At 46.3% G+C, this 20,777-nt stretch overlaps 1 protein-coding gene across 1 annotated transcript in view; it reads right to left on the bottom strand.

Annotated features, from left to right (window-relative positions):
• Positions 1–20,777, bottom strand: part of ASPG (asparaginase) — a 144,926-nt gene that overhangs the window by 49,592 nt on the left and 74,557 nt on the right. Inside the window, exon 7 of the mRNA XM_030213781.1 lies at positions 8,878–8,990. Coding sequence (XP_030069641.1) covers positions 8,878–8,990 — 113 coding nt within the window. The remainder of the gene's footprint in view (positions 1–8,877; positions 8,991–20,777) is intronic.

Raw genomic sequence — 20,777 nt, forward strand, 5'->3', positions numbered from 1 at the left:
AGAATATTCTCATAGGTCTAGAGCCCATGATACGATGAGTAGGTTGGATTATATTTTGATAGACAGATTAACACTATCGCATTTAATAAGAGCAACCATTGGTCCAGAAGAAATATCTGATCATGCGGCCGTATGGATAGACTTAGAGCTGCAAACAGATAACCAAAGTGGGAGAGGGTGGAGATTCCCGGCATACTTACACACGGATGAGAAATTTATCAAATATCTACACGCGAAATGGGAAGACTACGCCCAGAACAATAGACAACACGTTCAGACGCAATCAGTCCTTTTCTGGGAAGCGTCTAAGGCGGTTATGAGGGGGGAAATCCTGGCATATTGCAGCAAAAAGAATAAAAGTAGAGTAGCCGGCATTTTGTTATTAGAATCCAGACTGACAAAAGCTCAGAAGAGATACACCCAGAATCCAACCAAGATAAACCTAGACACAGTGAAGTCATTGCAAATTGCCTTAAATACTAAATTACATGAAATTGAAAAAAGATCAGCTCTATACTTATAAGTATAGACTTCATAGGTTTGGGAATAAATCGGGACGCTTGTTGGCAGGAGTAATTAAAGGATGGGGGGGCTCTAGGACAGTGGCTACGATAAGGAATAGTCAAGGTAGACTAACTAGCAACCCTAAAGAAATTACCCAAGTCTTCACTGAGTATTTCCAAACTTTGTACACCAACAAAACACAATTATCAGAGACGGCTTTAAATGATTATTTGGGAAACATTAAAATACCACAGATTACTCAGCAACAGCAGGAAGGCTTGAATATGCCGTTGACATTAGTAGAATTGCAGAAAGCAGTAAAAGAGTTAAAGTTGCGATCAGCCCCAGGTCCAGATGGGCTATCTGGGGAGTATTATAAACTCATGCCACCACAGGCCCAAGCTCATCTATTAGCTTACTATGAAGAAGTGATTGAGAGGGGAGAGCTACCTGCTTATGCCAATGTAGCATATATAACACTGATTCCAAAGGCGGGCAAGTCACCAGAGAGGCCGGGGTCCTACAGGCCTATCTCGTTGCTGAACGTAGAAGTCAAATTATTAGCAAAAATAATGGCAGAGCGCTTGGCGCAGTGCTTACCCGACCTGGCAAGCCCGGACCAAGTGGGGTTTGTCCGGGGAAGACGGGCAGTACACAATGTTCGGAAACTACTGGTAGCCTTGTCGGTATGTAAAACAAAAAAAGTGCCGGTTTGGGTATTAAGTTTAGATGCCGAGAAGGCGTTTGATCACGTCAATTGGGAATACTTAGAACAAGTAATGACAAGAATGGGAATTATAGGATGGTTTAGGGAGGTAATAAAAACATTATATAATAACCCGACAGCAAGCGTAATTGTTAACGGGGGGAAGGGCCAAGAATTTCGGATCAGCAAAGGAACTAGACAGGGCTGTCCGCTCTCCCCACTCCTTTTTGTGATGGCACTAGAACCACTATTAAGAACCATCGTGAACAATCAAGAGATACAGGGAGTTACAGTGGCGAGCCGACAAATAAAAGTGCTGGCATACGCAGATGACCTGTTATTGACATTAACTGACCCAACACACTCTCTGGGCTGTTTATTACAGGAAGTGAAGAGGTTTGGGGGAATCTCAGGGTTTAAATTAAACATTACGAAATCTTGTGTTTTACCAGTGGGCGCAGAAGGGGTGGAGAGGGGGGCAGATGCACAAGCATTACAATGGACGGAAGGACCCATAACATACCTAGGGGTACAGATACCGGCAGATCTCAGACAATTATATAAAATAAATGTAACTAAATTGTTAAAAGAGACAGAAGATGGACTGGGCATGTGGGGATCCCTGCCTATCTCATTATTAGGGCGGATAGCCTTGTACAATATGTGCATAACCCCGAAGTGGTTGTACGTCTTTCAGTTATTACCACTGTTCCTGAAGAGACAAGATGAACAAAAACTAAATCAATTAATACAACGTTTCTTGTGGCGGGGGAGAAAACCGCGCATACCAGTAACTACATTAGCCATCCCGGTTGAATATGGAGGATTGGGATTGTTAAGTGTGAAGCAATTGACGGTGGCCAGTGGAATGCGGCACATCAACGACTGGTTCAGAGGGACGACAGAGTTCTCTAATACAGATCTGGAACTACAGCTGGACCCAGAGTGGCATTTCACAAATTACCTACACGTAGGAGGGACAGTAATTCCAGAAGTCTTGAAATATGCATTGATAATGCCCACTGCAAAAGCGGTGTGGAGATGGATATGCAAACTGCATAAATTTTCAACTAAAGTCACGCCCTTCCGATCAATATGCGGCAATATGGACTTTGCACCGGGACAGCTATATGGGACATTTCAGAAGTGGAAGCGACGAGGAGTGATATACCTCCTCCAAGTATTAACCACAGAAGGCAAGATGAAGAACTTTGCGGAATTACAAAGAGAATATGGTTTACCAGACCGAGACAGATTTCATTACCAGCAGTTAAAACATTATGTGCATTCTTTACCGTGGGAAGATCTAGCGGAAGACGTACAAATAGAAATCTCAGAGGCATTCTCCCTGGCAGCGCAGCAGAAAGTATCACTTACATTTCATCACAGGTATATCAGGGATACGGCCGCGGAATTGGATTACAAAAAGCTGGCGCAGCGGTGGAGTGAAGATCTGATGCAGACAGTAACAGAGGAGCAGATAAAAACACATGTCTCGAGAATGAGGCACTCCACGGCTGCCGCAGTACACTGGGAACAACAGTACAGACTGGTTATGCGGACGTATATAGCACCCAGACAAGCTTTTCACATGGGTGTGTCACCCTGGGGATCCTGCCCCAGATGTGATGGTGCTGGAGCAACTTTAGGTCATATGATATGGAACTGCCCAGCAGTGGTGGAATTTTGGAAAGGACTGCTCATATATGTGTCACAACTGTGGAATGCAACTTGGACTTATGATGTGGCAATCCTCTTTGGTCATTTAAGACTAAGCAAGCCAACAAAGAGAGGGTATTCAGAATTTGCTTCAAAGACGGTTATAATTGCTAAGCAAGTTATTCTGGCCGAGTGGCTCTCGCACAGGCCACCATTTAGACAACAGTGGAGGACGCGAATGATGATGTTGATGAGGGTAGAACGGATGGGTGTGAAGAACTGGGAATCGATAGAAGGAAAGAAATTTGAGGCGTGCTGGAGTCCTCTCTTAAACACACTCCCACATGCAGCCCGTAGTTACCTGATAAACTTCTAAATGAAGAAGAGGAAGATAGTACACAGGGAGCATGAACAGACAGAGACGAGAAATTCGGACAGAAGACTGAACTCTTTGAGTAAAGATTAACAACCCAATAGGCAAGACGAAGACAGAGAACAATGAGGGGGGGGAAGGGGGAAAGAGGGGGAAAGGGAGGGGGGGGAAAGGGGGGAGGGGAAGGGGAGGGGGGGGGGGGAAAGAAAATAGAAAATTAAGATTTAAACCATAATGTATTAAATTTAACAGTTGAATGCAATTACAAAACAGAAACGTTAATGAAGGTTAAGTTGTTCACGCTGATGTTAATGGGTTAATAAATTAAGGAAATTGGTAATAGAGAAGAAGGAAGAACCATAACGATATATAACAAAACCTGGACTCAGGAAGTTTATTCCTAAAAGAAGGTAGTCCAAGCAGAGCCCAGGATTAGGAGAACAAAGACATAAAAAGTTAAGACAATGAACAAATTCTACTATAAGCAAGAAGTTCATAGTTAAGATCAAATAATTTGACCTGAAACAGATCTTATGTGTTAGGAGTAAATGGATGTTTTATAATGAATACTGTATATGTAAACGTTCAATAAAAAAGAGTTAAACATAAAAAGGAATACAGAAGTCAGACTAGTAATGTCAGTCTGCATTACAGAAGTCTATGCACAAATTTTGTGCAATTCTATAATAGAATACTTAGATTTAGGCTTCTGGAGGGCACCACAGTAGAAACCTATTTATTCTATAAATAAAAATAGGCAATTACTTTCCTTTATAGAATACTAATGCAACTGGGTACATACTTGTCTAGCATTTAGGCACAACTGCTTATGATGCCATAGAGGTGATGTAAATGTGAGTGCTGGGTCTGAAGTTTCTTCCTGCATTCCTGTCCTCGACAATTAGGTTATTTATTGGCAATGAACATGCACCTCCAGAGAACCTACAACAGAGATCCTCCACAACTACACCTTAGAATGCGGCACAAGAGAGGGACCCTGGATTCATCTGCTGCGACTAAAGGAAAGAAAATTATCAGGTAAGACATCATTTTACCTTCCTTAGCCTCTGCAGTAGATGATTCCAGGAACTGGTGGGATGTAAAAAAAAAAAAAGAGTCCCTAAATATGGTGTCTCTTAATCCAACACCATAAGTACATAAGTACATAAGTAGTGCCATACTGGGAAAGACCAAAGGTCCATCTAGCCCAGCATCCTGTCACCGACAGTGGCCAATCCAGGTCAAGGGCACCTGGCACGCTCCCCAAACGTAAAAACATTCCAGACAAGTTATACCTAAAAATGCGGAATTTTTCCAAGTCCATTTAATAGCGGTCTATGGACTTGTCCTTTAGGAATCTATCTAACCCCTTTTTAAACTCCGTCAAGCTAACCGCCCGTACCACGTTCTCCGGCAACGAATTCCAGAGTCTAATTACACGTTGGGTGAAGAAAGATTTTCTCCAATTCGTTTTAAATTTACCACACTGTAGCTTCAACTCATGCCCTCTAGTCCTAGTATTTTTGGATAGCGTGAACAGTCGCTTCACATCCACCCGATCCATTCCACTCATTATTTTATACACTTCTATCATATCTCCCCTCAGCCGTCTCTTCTCCAAGCTGAAAAGCCCTAGCCTTCTCAGCCTCTCTTCATAGGAAAGTCGTCCCATCCCCACTATCATTTTCGTCGCCCTTCGCTGTACCTTTTCCAATTCTACTATATCTTTTTTGAGATACGGAGACCAGTACTGAACACAATACTCCAGGTGCGGTCGCACCATGGAGCGATACAACGGCATTATAACATCCGCACACCTGGACTCCATACCCTTCCTAATAACACCCAACATTCTATTCGCTTTCCTAGCCACAGCAGCACACTGAGCAGAAGGTTTCAGCGTATCATCGACGACGACACCCAGATCCCTTTCTTGATCCGTAACTCCTAACGCGGAACCTTGCAAGACGTAGCTATAATTCGGGTTCCTCTTACCCACATGCATCACTTTGCACTTGTCAACATTGAACTTCATCTGCCACTTGCACGCCCATTCTCCCAGTCTCGCAAGGTCCTCCTGTAATCGTTCACATTCCTCCTGCGACTTGACGACCCTGAATAATTTTGTGTCATCGGCGAATTTAATTACCTCACTAGTTATTCCCATCTCTAGGTCATTTATAAATACATTAAAAAGCAACGGACCCAGCACAGACCCCTGCGGGACCCCACTAACTACCCTCCTCCACTGAGAATACTGGCCACGCAATCCTACTCTCTGCTTCCTATCTTTCAACCAGTTCTTAATCCATAATAATACCCTACCTCCGATTCCATGACTCTGCAATTTCTTCAGGAGTCTTTCGTGCGGCACTTTGTCAAACGCCTTCTGAAAATCCAGATATACAATATCAACCGGCTCCCCATTGTCCACATGTTTGCTTACCCCTCAAAAAAATGCATTAGATTGGTGAGGCAAGACTTCCCTTCACTAAATCCGTGCTGACTTTGTCTCATCAGTCCATGTTTTTGTATATGCTCTGCAATTTTATTCTTAATAATAGCCTCCACCATCTTGCCCGGCACCGACATCAGACTCACCGGTCTATAATTTCCCGGATCTCCTCTGGAACCCTTCTTAAAAATCGGAGTAACATTGGCTACCCTCCAGTCTTCCGGTACTACACTCGATTTTAGGGACAGATTGCATATTTCTAACAGTAGCTCCGCAAGTTCATTTTTTAGTTCTATTAATACTCTGGGATGAATACCATCAGGTCCCGGTGATTTACTACTCTTCAGCTTGCTGAACTGACCCATTACATCCTCCAAGGTTACAGAGAATTTGTTTAGTTTCTCCGACTCCCCCGCTTCAAATATTCTTTCCGGCACCGGTGTCCCCCCCAAATCCTCCTCGGTGAAGACCGAAGCAAAGAATTCATTTAATTTCTCCGCTACGGCTTTGTCCTCCTTGATCGCCCCTTTAACACCATTTTCGTCCAGCGGCCCAACCGACTCTTTGGCCGGTTTCCTGCTTTTAATGTATCTAAAAAAATTTTTACTATGTATTTTTGCTTCCAACGCTAATTTCTTCTCAAAGTCCTTTTTTGCCCTCCTTATCTCCGCTTTGCATTTGGCTTGGCATTCCTTATGATCTATCCTGTTACTTTCAGTTGGTTCTCTTCTCCACTTTCTGAAGGATTGTTTTTTGGCTCTAATGATTTCCTTTATCTTACTGTTTAGCCACGCCGGCTGACGTTTAGTCTTTTTTCCCTTTTTTCTAATACGTGGAATATATTTGTCCTGAACCTCCAGGATGGTGAACTTGAGATGCATACAGAGCACCACCTTACCGTGATGAAATCTAGTATGAAGTACATAAATCATTGGGGCCTTGTTCTCAGTGGCTCTGCTGAATGAAGTAAATGTCACACAAAAAAGCAACCCTTCTAGTGCTTGAGCACGCAAGAATTCAGAGGTTCTAAGAGAGCTTTCCTCAGCTGGTTAGGAATAACTAATGTAATGTAGGAATTCCTTGACTGTTCAATCCAGCTAGTCCTGAGTGGTTTAAAAAGAATATGAAAGACCATGAAAGCAAAAATTGGACTAAAGATACAATAAAATAATTGTATATAAAACTAGTATATTCTATTACCATCATAAATCAAAACTAGCAGGAATTTTTCAAAAAGATTTCAATCTTTTCCTGAAAGAATAAGAAGAATCCATCCTTAGTTCTAAAGGCAAATCATTTTAAACAGCGACTAAAAAATATGAAAAAGAGGCCTTCCAATGTCTACTATACTGGAGTCCAGTAGGTGATGGAAAAAAAGTAAAAAATTATTTTTTGACTGACATTCATAATTGGAAGGAGAGAATTTGAGCAAATTAATCAGAGAATCAAGAGTCAAGCCATATAAAGCTTAATAAACAAAGGACTTTAAACACAATCCTTGCTTATAATGGAAGCTTGTAATGAAAGCCAATGGAGATTTGTTAACAGAGGAGATACTCTTTCATATTTAGCCCATCTAAAAATCAATCTTGCTGCTGTATTGTGAAGTAATTGTAATTTAGTCAATAACTTCCGAAGTAAACCTATATAGACTGAATTACAATAATCTAAATGGGAGAGCATCACAGCCTGAACAATCAGAGCATAATGCTCTTCATAAAATGAAGAATGAATAAGTCTCAGTTGTTTAAGATTAAAACAATCCCTTCTCTCATGATACTGTAGACAGCTCAATGAAAGGCTTCAACTGAAATAAGCAAAAGGGATGGGGTTTCCATCTACAGCCTGGTGGTAAATGCAAATTCCAAAGAAAATTTGAAAAACACTGAAATGTTCCATTTGCACATCACAAAGAAAGAAAATAAAATGCATTTCATACAGGACAGAACATGAACATACCAAATCTTAAATGGTGTCAAAAAATCTGCCTAAGAAAATGGATTTTTTTTTAATGAAGTAAAAAAACAAAACAAAACATGCTGCTGCTAAACCCAGTGCATCTGACATATCTGGTGAACAAAAATGAACTGAGGGGAGAAGCAGGGTTGCAGTACTATGGAACCTCCTGCACATGTACAGTCAAAGTCCATGTGGTGTTATGTGCTGCTAAATGACCTATTGGTGGAATTACAGTGAACTGCTGACCTGCAGAGAATACCTAGAAAGACTAGCTTAGTTCACAATATGTTCGCAAATAGACGGCAATTTCTTTTTTTTTTTTACAGGTGGTACTTGCAGGATCAGGGGTACAAGAATTTTCAATGGAAAACTCACAGGCCATTAACCTGCAAAATATGTGGATTGAAACTGAACAGCAGGCATGGGAATTTGAAAATCAAATCCATCTGTTTGCTTTTTTCAGGGCAACCCTGGTCTCTATCTACAGTATCATCTCTTTTCCCAGCAGACAAAAAGGAGGCATACTGTCAGCAGTACACATACTTTTCCCTGTAGAGGGCCCAGGACAATTTTTAAAGAGGGTGTTGCTCAAGTAAACACCCATTTGCCTGCAAAAATCCATTTGAAACTTGCCTTGTAATGACAGGTTAAATTAGAAGTGTATCCATAAATACAGAGTTGTTGAGTCTTAGCTTTATGACACCCTTTGCTAATGATGCATTTGAATAGTAAAACAGAACTACAAATACCACAATACACTGAGATTCAAGTTCAAAACTCTTTAATAGTCAAGTGTGCCCCTACAGAGAACTGGTCACTTAACTGCTCTGATAAGAGTTTCAATTTATCAGTCATGTTCACAGTTTTAAGTTCTTTCCTTATTTCTTTCAATCCATGTACTCCACTAATCTGACCTCTCGCTCTCTCTCTGCTCTTTTTGTTTCTAGATGTGTAAATATATTTCCTCATTTGACCAGACTAGCTACATGACATTATTGCTTGATGGTTAAATCAATGGTAAAAAAAAGTTTCCCAGCTGAGAACTTTCTTCAGCAAAAAGAAAAAAAACAGCAAGTTATGCATTCAATGGTGCAGAAGATAATAAATCAAAATAAATACAATATTATAAATTCCACACATGGCACGTTGCACAACTACTCCCTCTAAAAACAGACACTAATTTTAATGGTAACTAACATAGAATGAACATAGTAAACCTACAGTGGCGGCAGTGATCCCAGGGAAGAGGCGTAATAAGCCAACGTTCCTGTTCATGTTAACATGTACTAGAAACTTCTTCGTTGTATTGGCTCTCCACACAGTTTCCCAGTTAACTGTGAAACAAAGAGGAAGTTGTCAAAGCTAATCGAATATAAGAAACAAAACCACCCATTTTACTACGAGCACTATTCTTACACCAAACTGTAGTTTAGACTGAGGCTTTGTGGGTCTACGTAGATCTACGATATCTAGGAGCTCTTTGAGGCCCTTTTCCCTTCCTGCTCGGTGCTGCACGATTTATAGATAGTTTGAGCAGCACTTCTTTTTACACAACCTCATTAGGTCATTTTAGGTGAGTGGAAATTGTTGGCGCACTGTTTTCTAACAAATTTTTTATTTCCACACCCCACTAGTTTTGAGTTTTAGTGGATTCTTAACGTCATTATGCAGCAATATACATTAACTACAACCTTGGATGCTGATGCACTTTCCAACTGAAAATATCAAACACAGATGCAGTTCACCTACACAGCAGACACCACCAACTGATTCCAGTGCTTGGATATTGCTAACGGTTTCTGAAACAGAGAACTCAAGTACATGGATATGAACAGTCTTAGCTAAAGGTTACAGTCAGTAGAAAATGTTGAGAGGAACCTATGTGCCCCCCCCCCCCCCACACACACAGTTTTCAGCCCTATGCACTAATAAGTAGATTATACCTCTATCAGACTAGATTTGATGAATCTGTCTAAAGCACAGGATCCATTGATTTGATTACTACATGCATTTATCCCTCAAAGTCTAAGATTTCACCTAATTTATTTTAATTTATTGGCATTTTATATTTTTTTTTAGAGACACTGACTCAGCATTAAAACAAATTGTAAACAGAATGGGAACGATGCAGCACTGTTGAAAACTAATCTTTTTATGAATTCTATGAATAGATTCTAATCCTGATTTTCTTCATGACATTTACAGTATTTAGAAACTAAGATCTTCCTACTTCAGCAGCTTACTCAATTGAATTTTCTCTGGGCAATTTTCAAAGCCATTTCCATAGCTGGATATCTCACAATTGCCCTTATTTTTCTAACACATCAATATTTAAACGCTGTATTAAGTGTTTAAAATGATAGCTCCAGCAAATTTTAAAAACCTGCATTTTCAGTACTGCTATCCAGATAGATGACGGCACCGAATATAAACAGATAGCGCTCACCACAGGTGCTATATATATATATATAGCGAATGCTACATACCTGTAGAAGGTATTCTCCGAGGACAGCAGGCTGATTGTTCTCACTGATGGGTGACGTCCACGGCAGCCCCTCCAATCGGAAACTTCACTAGCAAAGTCCTTTGCTAGCCCTCGCGCGCCCGCGCGCACCGCGCATGCGCGGCCGTCTTCCCGCCCGAAACCGGCTCGAGCCGGCCAGTCCAGTATGTAGCAAGACAATACACTTCAAGGGAAGACACAACTCCAAAGGGGAGGCGGGCGGGTTTGTGAGAACAATCAGCCTGCTGTCCTCGGAGAATACCTTCTACAGGTATGTAGCATTCGCTTTCTCCGAGGACAAGCAGGCTGCTTGTTCTCACTGATGGGGTATCCCTAGCCCCCAGGCTCACTCAAAACAACAACATTGGTCAATTGGGCCTCGCAACGGCGAGGACATAACTGAGATTGACCTAAAAAATTTACCAACTAACTGAGAGTGTAGCCTGGAACAGAACAAACAGGGCCCTCGGGGGGTGGAGTTGGATCCTAAAGCCCAAACAGGTTCTGAAGAACTGACTGCCCGAACCGACTGTCACGTCGGGTATCCTGCTGCAGGCAGTAATGAGATGTGAATGTGTGGACAGATGACCACGTCGCAGCTTTGCAAATTTCCTCCATGGTGGCTGACTTCAAGTGGGCTACCGACGCTGCCATGGCTCTAACATTATGAGCCGTGACATGACCCTCAAGAGCCAGCCCAGCCTGGGCGTAAGTGAAGGAAATGCAATCTGCTAGCCAATTGGATATGGTGCGTTTCCCTACAGCCACTCCCCTCTTGTTGGGATCAAAAGAAACAAACAATTGGGCGGACTGTCTGTGGGGCTGTGTCCGCTCCAGATAGAAGGCCAATGCTCTCTTGCAGTCCAATGTGTGCAGCTGACGTTCAGCAGGGCAGGAATGAGGACGGGGAAAGAATGTTGGCAAGACAATTGACTGGTTCAGATGGAACTCCGACACAACCTTTGGCAGAAACTTAGGGTGAGTGCGGAGGACTACTCTGTTGTGATGAAATTTGGTGTAAGGGGCCTGGGCTACCAGGGCCTGAAGCTCACTGACTCTACGAGCCGAGGTAACTGCCACCAAGAAAATGACCTTCCAGGTCAAGTACCTCGGATGGCAGGAATTCAGTGGCTCGAAAGGAGGTTTCATCAGCTGGGTGAGAACGACATTGAGATCCCATGACACTGTAGGAGGCTTGACAGGGGGCTTTGACAAAAGCAAACCTCTCATGAAGCGAACAACTAAAGGCTGTCCTGAGATCGGCTTACCTTCCACTTGGTAATGGTATGCACTGATTGCACTAAGGTGAACCCTTACGGAGTTGGTCTTCAGACCAGACTCAGACAAGTGGAGAAGGTATTCAAGCAGGGTCTGTGTAGGACAAGAGCGAGGATCTAGGGCCTTGCTGTCACACCAGACGGCAAACCTCCTCCAATGAAAGAAGTAACTTCTCTTAGTGGAGTCTTTCCTGGAAGCAAGCAAGATGCGGGAGACACCCTCTGGCAGACCCAAAGAGGCAAAGTCTACGCCCTCAACATCCAGGCCGTGAGAGCCAGGGACTGGAGGTTGGGATGCAGAAGAGCCCCTTCGTCCTGCGTGATGAGGGTCGGAAAACACTCCAATCTCCACGGTTCTTCGGAGGATAACTCCAGAAGAAGAGGGAACCAGATCTGACGCGGCCAAAAGGGAGCAATCAGAATCATGGTGCCTCGGTCTTGCTTGAGTTTCAACAAAGTCTTCCCCACCAGAGGAATGGGAGGATAAGCATACAGCAGACCTTCCCCCCAATCCAGGAGGAAGGCATCCGACGCCAGTCTGCCGTGGGCCTGAAGCCTGGAACAGAACTGAGGGACCTTGTGGTTCACTTGAGATGCGAAGAGATCCACCAGGGGGGTGCCCCACGCCTGGAAGATCTGTCGCACCACACGGGAATTGAGCGACCACTCGTGAGGTTGCATAATCCTGCTCAACCTGTCGGCCAGACTGTTGTTTACGCCTGCCAGATATGTGGCTTGGAGCACCATGCCTTGACGGCGAGCCCAGAGCCACATGCTGACGGCTTCCTGACACAGGGGGCGAGATCCGGTGCCCCCCTGCTTGTTGACATAGTACATGGCAACCTGATTGTCTGTCTGAATTTGGATAATTTGGTGGGACAGCCGATCTCTGAAAGCCTTCAGAGCGTTCCAGATCGCTCGCAACTCCAGAAGATTGATCTGTAGATCGCTTTCTTGGAGGGACCACCTTCCTTGGGTGTGAAGCCCATCGACATGAGCTCCCCATCCCAGGAGAGACGCATCCGTGGTCAGCACTTTTTGAGGCTGAGGAATTTGGAAGGGACGTCCCAGAGTCAAATTGGAGCAAATCGTCCACCAATACAGGGATTCGAGAAAACTCGTGGACAGGTGGATCACGTCCTCTAGACCCCCGGCGGCCTGATACCACTGGGAGGCTAGGGTCCATTGAGCAGATCTCATGTGAAGGCGGGCCATGGGAGTCACATGAACTGTGGAAGCCATGTGGCCCAGCAATCTCAACATCTGCCGAGCTGTGATCTGCTGGGACGCTCGCACCCGCGAGACGAGGGACAACAAGTTGTTGGCCCTCGCCTCTGGGAGATAGGCGCGAGCCGTCCGAGAATCCAGCAGGGCTCCGATGAATTCGAGTTTCTGCACTGGGAGAAGATGGGACTTTGGATAATTTATCACAAACCCCAGTAGCTCCAGGAGGCGAATAGTCATCTGCATGGACTGCAGGGCTCCTGCCTCGGATGTGTTCTTCACCAGCCAATCGTCGAGATATGGGAACACGTGCACTCCCAGCCTGCGAAGTGCCGCTGCTACCACAGCTAGGCACTTTGTGAACACCCTGGGCGCAGAGGCGAGCCCAAAGGGTAGCACACAGTACTGGAAGTGGCGTGCGCCCAGCTGAAATCGCAGATACTGTCTGTGAGCTGGCAGTATCGGGATGTGTGTGTAGGCATCCTTCAAGTCCAGAGAGCATAGCCAATCGTTTTGCTGAATCATGGGGAGAAGGGTGCCCAGGGAAAGCATCCTGAACTTTTCTTTTACGAGATGTTTGTTCAGGGCCCTTAGGTCTAGGATGGGACGCATCCCCCCTGTTTTCTTTTCCACAAGGAAGTACCTGGAATAGAACCCCAGCCCTTCTTGCCCGGGTGGCACGGGCTCGACCGCATTGGCGCTGAGAAGGGCGGAGAGTTCCTCTGCAAGTACCTGCTTGTGCTGGAAGCTGTAGGACTGAGCTCCCGGTGGACAATTTGGAGGTTGAGAGGCCAAATTGAGGGTGTATCCTTGCCGGACTATTTGGAGAACCCACTGATCGGAGGTTATAAGAGGCCACCTTTGGTGAAAAGCTTTCAACCTCCCTCCGACAGGCAGGTCGCCCGGCACTGACACTTGGATGTCGGCTATGCTCTGCTGGAGCCAGTCAAAAGCTCGCCCCTTGCTTTTGCTGGGGAGCCGCGGGGCCTTGCTGATTCGCACGCTGCTGACGAGAGCGAGCGCGCTGGGGCTTAGCCTGGGCCGCAGGCTGTCGGGAAGGAGGATTGTACCTACGCTTGCCAGAAGTATAGGGAACAGTCTTCCTTCCCCCGAAAAATCGTCTACCTGTAGAGGTAGAAGCTGAAGGCTGCCGGCGGGCGAACTTGTCGAATGCGGTGTCCCGCTGGTGGAGAGACTCTACCACCTGCTCGACTTTTTCGCCAAAAATGTTATCCGCACGGCAAGGCAAGTCCGTAATCCGCTGCTGGATTCTATTCTCCAGGTCGGCGGCACGCAGCCATGAGAGCCTGCGCATCACCACACCTTGAGCAGCGGCCCTGGACGCAACATCAAAAGTGTCATAAACTCCTCTGGCCAGGAATTTTCTGCACGCCTTCAGCTGCCTGACCACCTCCTGAAAAGGCTTGGCTTGCTCAGGGGGAAGAGCATCAACCAAGCCCGCCAACTGCCGCACATTATTCCGCATGTGTATGCTCGTGTAGAGCTGGTAAGACTGGATCTTGGACACGAGCATAGAGGAATGGTAGGCCTTCCTCCCAAAGGAGTCTAAGGTTCTAGCGTCCTTGCCCGGGGGCGCCGAAGCATGTTCCCTAGAACTCTTAGCCTTCTTTAGGGCCAAATCCACAACTCCAGAGTCATGAGGCAACTGAGTGCGCATCAGCTCTGGGTCCCCATGGATCCGGTACTGGGACTCGATCTTCTTGGGAATGTGGGGATTAGTTAATGGCTTGGTCCAGTTCGCAAGCAATGTCTTCTTCAGGACATGGTGCAAGGGAACAGTGGACGCTTCCTTAGGTGGAGAAGGATAGTCCAGGAGCTCAAACATTTCAGCCCTGGGCTCGTCCTCCACAACCACCGGGAAGGGGATGGCCGTAGACATCTCCCGGACAAAGGAGGCAAAAGACAGACTCTCGGGAGGAGAAAGCTGTCTCTCAGGAGAGGGAGTGGGATCAGATGGAAGACCCTCAGACTCCTCGTCAGAGAAATATCTGGGATCTTCCTCTTCCTCCCACGAGGCCTCACCCTCGGTGTCAGACACAAGTTCACGGACCTGTGTCTGCAACCTCGCCCTGCTCGACTCCGTGGAACCCCGTCCACGATGGGGGCGTCGAGAGGTAGACTCCCTCGCCCGCATCGGCGAAGCTCCCTCCGCCGACGTAGTCGGGGAGCCTTCCTGGGAGGTGGCCGCGGTCGGTACCGCACGCGGTACCGACGTCGGGGACCTCAACCTGGGCGATGGGCCCGCCGGCGCCACGCTCGACGGTACCGGTGGCGCAAGCACCGCCGGTACCGGAGGGGTAGGGCGCAACAGCTCTCCCAGAATCTCTGGGAGAACGGCCCGGAGGCTCTCGTTTAGAGCGGCTGCAGAGAAAGGCTGAGAGGTCGATGCAGGCGTCGACGTCAGTACCTGTTCCGGGCGTGGAGGCTGTTCCGGGCTGTCCAGAGCGGAGCGCATCGACACCTCCTGAACAGAGGGTGAGCGGTCCTCTCGGTGCCGATGCCTGCTGGGTGCCGAATCCCTCGGCGACCCAGAGCTCTCGGTGCCGACACGGGGAGGAGACCGGTGTCGATGCTTCTTCGATTTCTTCCGAAGCATGTCACCGGAGCTCCCCGGCACCGACGAGGAGGACGTCGAATCCACCCGTCGCTTCCTCGGGGCCGAGACTGAAGAAGGTCGATCTCGGGGGGGCTGTACCGCAGGAGCCCTCAGGGTAGGCGGAGACCCACCCGAGGGCTCACCGCCACCAGCAGGGGAATGGACAGCCCTCACCTGCACTCCACCCGATGCACCACCGTCCGACGACATCAGCAGACGAGGTCCTGGTACCACCGACGTCGATGCAGCTATCCGATGTCTCGGCGCCGATGCAGAGGCCCGATGCCTCGATGCACTCGATGCAGGGGCGGCCGAGGAAGATGGTCTGGACGCTGACGACGTCGATGCACTCGAAGATCCCGGTGCCGATGCAGACGAAGAGCCCGAGAACAACACGTTCCACTGGGCTAGTCTCGCTACCTGAGTCCGCCTTTGAAGCAGGGAACACAGACTGCAGTTCTGAGGGCGGTGCTCGGCCCCCAGACACTGAAGACACGACGAGTGTCGATCAGTGAGCGAGATAACCCGGGCGCACTGGGTGCACTTCTTGAAGCCGCTGGAAGGCTTCGATGTCATGGGCGGAAAAATCACGCCGGCGAAATCAAAAGCCGAAATGGCGAAATTTGAAGCACCAAATTTAGAGGGAGAAAAAATCTCGACCGAGGCCGAAAAGAGGCCTACCCCGACGACGAAAGAAAACTTACCGGGGCAAAAAAGCTGGAAGTACGGGGAGGATTTACACGAAACCCGGCGGGGGGTTTCCGGAGCACTTCCCGACTAGGACAAAGCTTTCCCGAAGGAAAAAAACACGTTCAAAACAAATTGGACGCGCGAGGTCGACTTTCCGGGGCTCGACACGGCGAAAACACGACCGTACCGAGTGCGGACAAAAGAAGACTGGCCGGCTCGAGCCGGTTTCGGGCGGGAAGACGGCCGCGCATGCGCGGTGCGCGCGGGCGCGCGAGGGCTAGCAAAGGACTTTGCTAGTGAAGTTTCCGATTGGAGGGGCTGCCGTGGACGTCACCCATCAGTGAGAACAAGCAGCCTGCTTGTCCTCGGAGAAATATATATATAGTGGAATATTAAGCCACTATGAGGGCAATTCTATAAAGGGGCACCTATTTGGAGCATATTTTATAAAGGAAATAGGCACTTATTTTCCTTTATAGAATACTAGTGTAACCAAGTATATATGCACATAATGGAGGCAAATTCTATAAGTGGGCACCTCGATGCCACGCAGTGAAAGCCTAGTCTAACATCTGGACACGTTATAGAATACCAACATAACCCAGCATCGACGCACCTAACATTTATGCATCCGCAGTTACACTAGATAAAGACCTGATGTAACTGCAGGGCACAGTATCCTGCAGTGGCATAGCCACAGGTGGGCCGGGGGTGGGCCAGGGCCCACCCAACAGTAATACACATTTAGCGGTAGCTGGTGGGGATCCCAATCTCTGCTAGTTGAAGATTTCCCCCTGATGGTAATGAAAACACTACTCTCCACGATACCGGCACCTGCACATTCTCAGTTTTCAGCGCCTGCCTGCTGCAGACTGCCAAGGTGGAGAGAAGCATTTTTCCACCAGCTGAGATATTTTTTTGGTGGGGTGGAGAACACTTGGTGCCCACCCACTTCTTGCCTAGACCCACCCAAAATCTGCTGTCTGGCTACTCCCCTGGTATCCTGTACGTTATGCAATGAAGTGGGAGCCCCACCCATTGCCTGCCCATGTCTACTTACGTACTATTATACTTACACACATCCTTACAGAATAGTGCTAAGGCATCCTACTAGCATTTACACCATATGTATACACTTACCAATGGAAGTGCTATTACTATATTATTTTACAGGCACACATGGTGCGTAAATATAGGTGCTCTGTTATAAAATTGCCCTTTGTGTGTTTAGGCATTAACACATAGGTCAGCCATAGAACAGTGTAAATGCTCGTGCCATTTGGGAGTAACGCATGTAAAGCAAAGTTACTCATCTGTAGCAGGTGTTCTCAGAGGATAGCAGGACATAAGTACTCACATGTAGGTGATGGCATCCACGAAGCACCAGTAAGGACGCTGCCCAGTGTTCATATACTTTCCAGAAGCCTTTAGCAAGCCCGACCACACACATGTACATGTCTTCCCACTCAACCAACTTGCACAGGATCTGCAGTTGGACAAAAACGCATAAAGAATTCAACACCTAGAGGAGGTGGGAGGGTATGTGAGAACATATGGCCTGCTGTCCTCGGAGAACATTCTGCTACTACAGGTGAGTAACTTTGCCTTCTCCGAGGACAAGCAGGACATACTGTTCTCATATGTGGGAATCCCTAGCTACCAGGTTCACTGAAAACAACAAGCAGTCAATAGGGACTTGCAACAGCATGGCCAATGTGAACCAATAACATGAATAGCAAACTTTTCTGTTGTGAAGGTGCCGACTGAAACAGAAAAGAATGGGCCAAGGAAGTTGGAGTTGAATTCTAGACACCAAACTAATTCTGTGCAGCACTGTCTGACCAAACTGGCTATAACATTGGGTATTCTGCTCAAGACAGTAGCAAGATGTGACTGAGTGGTCTGAAGACCACATTACAAGCTCTGCAAATCTCAATGGAGTCTGACCTCAAATGAGCAACTGACACCACCATAGCGCTAATACTGTGAGCTGTGACATGGCCCTTCAGAGTCGGCCCAGCCTGGGCATGCGAAGGAGGTGCAGTCTGCTAGCCAATTTGATAAAGTGTGTTTACCGATGGCTGCCCCAATCCTATTTGGGTCAAAGGAAACAAAAGTTGGGAGAATTGTCTACGGGCTTTAGTCCACTCCAGATAGAAGGCTAAGGTTCGCTTGCAGTCCAAGGACGGGCATGAGGTGTCGGGAAAAATGTTGGAAAAACTGACTGATTAAAATGGAACTCCAACGCTTCCTTAGGAAAGAACTTAGGATGTGTGCAGAGACCTACTCTGTTACGGTGAAACTTTGTGTAAGGTGGATCAGCTACTAGGGCCAGAGTCACCGAGAGGGGGGGCCAAGATTCCCTAAGCCGGCCTCCATGAGGGGCCCAGTGACGGGGTTTGTCTCTCCTGCTCTTGTGTGTCGGGACCCAAGTGATTTAGTTAATGCAATAACCCAGGATCTGGCACGCAGGAGAGTGATAGGCTGAGGGAGCAGCGGACGCAGGAAGGTAAGGAAGGTGTGGGGCAGCAGCGGCTGCCCGAGTGGGGAGGAGTGGGGGCAGTGGCGGCAGCCCTGACTAGGGCCAGCAGCTCACTAACTCTGCGAGCTGAAGTGACAATCACCAAAAATAAGACCTTCCAAGTCAGATACTTCAGATGACAGGAATCAGAAGCCTAAAAAGGAGCTTTCACCAGCATGATAAGAACTACGTTGAGGTCCCAAGACACAGTGAGAGGTTTGATGGAGAGTTTTGTCAGAAGCACACCTTGTATAAAACGAACAACCCAAGTTGTACAGAGATGGGCTTACCCTCTACAGCGCTAACTGCACTGAGGTTATCTCTTACAGAGTTGTTTTTTTAAATCAGACTCAGAGAAGAGTAGTAGATACTCAAGTAGTTTTTGTGTAGGGCAAGAGAAAGGATCTAAGGCCTTGCTCTCAAACCCGATGGCAAATCTGGAAGAATCTTTCCTGGAAGCCAGCAAGACCTTAGAAACACCCCTGGGCAGTTATTTATTTGGATTTTGCTCACTCCTTTTCAGTAGTAGCTCAAAGTGAGTTACATTCAGGTACACTGAGTATTTCCCTGTCCCTGGAGGGCTCACAATCTAAGTTTGTATCCGAGGCAATGCAGGGTTAAGTGACTTGTTCAAGATCACAAGAATCAGCAGTGGCAATTGAATCAGGCACTTCTGAATATCAAGACCTGTGCTCTAACCACTAGGACACTCCTCCATTGAGGGGATGCAAATTCTATGCTCTTAATATGCAAGACATGAGGGCTAGGTACTGGAGGTTGGGATGCAGAAGAGACCCCTTGTTCTGCATGATGAGGGTCAGAAAACATGTCAATCTCCAAGGTTCTTCGGAGGACAACTCTAGAAGAGGAGGCAATCAAATCTGCTTTGGCTAACAAGGCACAATGAGTCCTGCTTGAGTTTCAGCAGTTTTCTCCCTATTAGAGAAGGAAGGCATCCAATGCTAGTCTGCCATGTGATCTGAGTATGGAGCAGTATTGAGGGCTTTTGTGATTGAGATGAGTGGCAAAGGGATCAAATGAGGAGATGCCCCACTCTCAGAAGCTCTTACGGGAAACACTCATACTGAGAGACCACTCGTGTGGTTTATTTATTTATTAGGATTTATTTACTACCTTTTTGAAGGAATTCACTCAAGGCGGTGTACAATAAGAATAAATCAAACATGAGCAATAGACAATTACAGCAATAAAATTATTCAAATAGCAATACAAAGTATGGCATAATATACTACTTACAATGGCAACACAATACGTAATAGAACATTTTAATTGACAGTGCAGGGTATAAGCAAAGATGGAACATATAGATAGGTAAGAGAGTAAGAGGAGTTGGAAAGTAAGGTGACTAATTTAAAGTTGCACATGAGGTCATAGAGATAGCATATAAATAGGTAAGAGAGTAAGAGGAGTTAGAAAATAAGGTGACTAATTTAAAGAAAGGTGTACATGAGGGGTCAGAGAGATGATTAAATATTATCTCAGCTTGGGTAGGAGTGGATAAACATGTCCTGCTTCAGTATGTGTGGGAAGTGGACCAATGACTCCAGGAGAACGGGAGATAAGATTTCAAAGAACCACTTTATTCAATGACTCGACACAGAAACTGTGTTTCGGCCAAAAGGCCTGCCTCAGGAGTCTTTGGTGATCCTTGTATTCCCGAAAAAAAAAAAACAACAACCTTAAGGTTGTTTTTTTTTTTGTTTTGTTTTTTTTCGGGAATACAAGGATCACCAAAGACTCCTGAGGCAGGCCTTTTGGCCGAAACACAGTTTCTGTGTCGAGTCATTGAATAAAGTGGTTCTTTGAAATCTTATCTCCCGTTCTCCTGGAGTCATTGGTCCACTTCCCACTCTCTCTGTGCTGTTATATTTACGAGGGAGTTAGTGTTCATCCACTTAGGTGGATTACTCTCTGCTTCAGTATGTGCAGCCCGTGTCACTCCTTGTGTGTGTGAGTGAGACTAACAAGTTAGTTACTTCTTCCATTAAAGGCCTGGTTGTATCACTGTAGTGGAAGTGAATTTTAAAGATTGTTTTTCAACTCTGCCTTGACCGACCAGTGCACTCGGGGTCTGTATTTGTGATTAGAAGTAATTCTGTTTAAAAATGATTGCTTAACTTTGATTGTGTGAAAATAAGTCGGAATGTAAAAGATAAGACATAGCTCTAACTAATTTGTTATGTGAAGGGAAAGATGGATCCTGTTTTCGAGATCAGACTGGCCACCTGGACTAGGAAACATGTGACCACATTAATTCTTGAACACCTT

The sequence above is a fragment of the Microcaecilia unicolor genome, chromosome 9, assembly GCF_901765095.1.
Source record: "Microcaecilia unicolor chromosome 9, aMicUni1.1, whole genome shotgun sequence".
Lineage (NCBI taxonomy): Eukaryota > Metazoa > Chordata > Amphibia > Gymnophiona > Siphonopidae > Microcaecilia > Microcaecilia unicolor.